The following is a 1,906-nucleotide window of genomic DNA, read 5'->3' on the forward strand; positions in this document are numbered from 1 at the left end:
GCTCCCTCCCGCCTGCTCCTTGCTGTGCTTGACGAAGTGGCAGCAGCCCGAGGGCGTGTTTTGGTTCAACATTTGTGGGCTTTGATTCTGTGTTTTGATGGGTTTAAACTCTTCAGCCGTAGAGCGATTGAGGATTTTTTTGTTGAACAGAATCTCAGACCCCAGCCTTGCTTGCGGGGCCGTTCCCCAGCGCCTGTCATCCTGCTCCTGCTCCTCGAACACCGAGGAAGACGCCGGGTTGTGTTACTGCCGGGGTGCTTCTCCCGCGCAGCTGCCTGGGAGCAAACCCATCCCGTTAACGCTCCATCGCAGCCTTGTGCCATCCCCGTGCATAATGGATGAGAGCCGTAATTAGTGTCCCTGGAAGCAGCCTGCATGCCCAGCGCTCTGCAGCAGCCGCGTGACGCTGCCCCCGACATTTCCCTCGGTGTCTGCTTCTCTTTGCCAGCCCGCAGGCTTTGGGAGAGGAGGAAAAAAACTCCCAAAGTGCTGGAAGCCCCTGAGGACCTCTTGCCTGGTTTTGTCACCCTCTTTCCCGGGCCTTGGAGGGCAAAGTGGCTCTTGAACTCCTTCTGGAGCACTTTGAAATTCCCCCAAGAGCTGCGCTGTGGGTTGGACTCGCTCTGACCGCCTGCCCGGGCTCTTGGGACAAGTGTGAGCCTGACCCGAGGACGGATTCAGCCTCTTGACGGGCTTGTCTCGAACAACTGCTGAACTTTCAACCTCCCACCACTTATTAAAATTAAAGTGGAAAACTTAATCTGATTGTCAGCACTCCTGGCCGGTGCCTCCCGCCCCTTTCGGGTTGTGTTTCGCTGTCCTGGCGTCACGGGGAGCCGGCGCGTGGCTGCGGATGGGACAGGGAGAATTGTTATTGCGAAGGGACGGGCCAGGCAGTGGTGGGGGTCGGGGGGATGCAGCCGGCGGCCCTTCGATAAGGTGAGGTCAGTGTCAGCTAGAAATGGGGCGTCTGTTCCTGTCCAGGCGGGGTTCCCAGCTCCTGTAGGGGATGGTTTGATCCCTCTGCCTGGCGAAGGGGTGAGGATGGAGGTGACCTGGTCCTTTCTCCCTTCCAGGAGGAGAGGGAGAAGCGGCGGCTGGAGCAGCTGGAGCGCAAGAAGGAGCTGCAGCGTCTGCTGGAGGAGGAGGACTCGAAGCTGAAGGGGAAGTCGCCCAAGCAGGTCACTCCGGGCAAAGTCACCAGGGCTCAGATCGAGGAGACGATCAGGAAAGACCAGCAGCAGAAGGAGAACACGGACTCAGGTCTGATGGAACCACGGAAAGGCCCCGAGAGCCCCGGGGAACTGCGGGGCGGGAAGGGGGGGCTGGTCCTTTCTCACCTGCTTGGAACCCCCTCTCTGAGGGTTTGACACAGGATTTGACGCTAACGGCTCTCCCTTTCCCCTGCAGTGGAGAAGGAGAAGACTCACTTGGAGGTGCCCTTGGAAGAGAACATCAACAGGAGGGTCCTGGAGGAAGGGTCGGTGGAGGCCAGGACGATTGAGGATGCCATCGCTGTCCTCAGGTGCGTGGCCGTGCCGTAGCTGTGCTCTCCTTTGAAGACGTCGCAAGAAATTCTTGCAGACGCTCCCTCCCCAAGAACCGGCCTCTTTTTACACCCCGACTGTGGCTTCCTCTCTCAGCAGCAGGAGCGGGATGCGTCCCCTGCCCCGTTGTTCCGTGGAGAGTGTGTGGAGTGGGCAGGGGCGGTATCACGGGGTTTTCCGCTTTATCGTCCCTGTTATTCCGCAGGCACTTGGTCGTGTTGACAGGGGATCAGAGCGGGGCGAGCGGCCCGCGGGGAGGTGTCTCTGACGCGTGTCTTTCTCCAAATTCCCTCCCGGCAGCGTTGCCAACGATCTGGACCGGCACCCCGAGCGCCGGATGAAAGCTGCCTTCACGGCTT

General features: G+C 59.9%; 1 protein-coding gene across 1 annotated transcript in view; it reads left to right on the forward strand.

Annotated features, from left to right (window-relative positions):
• The window catches only part of CCDC124 (coiled-coil domain containing 124), a gene marked incomplete at its 3' end in the record, with an annotated part of 7,147 nt that extends 5,245 nt beyond the window's left edge, over positions 1–1,902 (forward strand). Inside the window, exons 2-4 of the mRNA XM_010077311.1 lie at positions 1,077–1,263; positions 1,411–1,525; positions 1,848–1,902. Coding sequence (XP_010075613.1) covers positions 1,077–1,263; positions 1,411–1,525; positions 1,848–1,902 — 357 coding nt within the window. The remainder of the gene's footprint in view (positions 1–1,076; positions 1,264–1,410; positions 1,526–1,847) is intronic.
• Between the last annotated feature and the right edge of the window lie 4 nt (positions 1,903–1,906).

This window comes from Pterocles gutturalis, unplaced genomic scaffold, assembly GCF_000699245.1.
Source record: "Pterocles gutturalis isolate BGI_N339 unplaced genomic scaffold, ASM69924v1 scaffold35803, whole genome shotgun sequence".
Classification (NCBI taxonomy): domain Eukaryota; kingdom Metazoa; phylum Chordata; class Aves; order Pterocliformes; family Pteroclidae; genus Pterocles; species Pterocles gutturalis.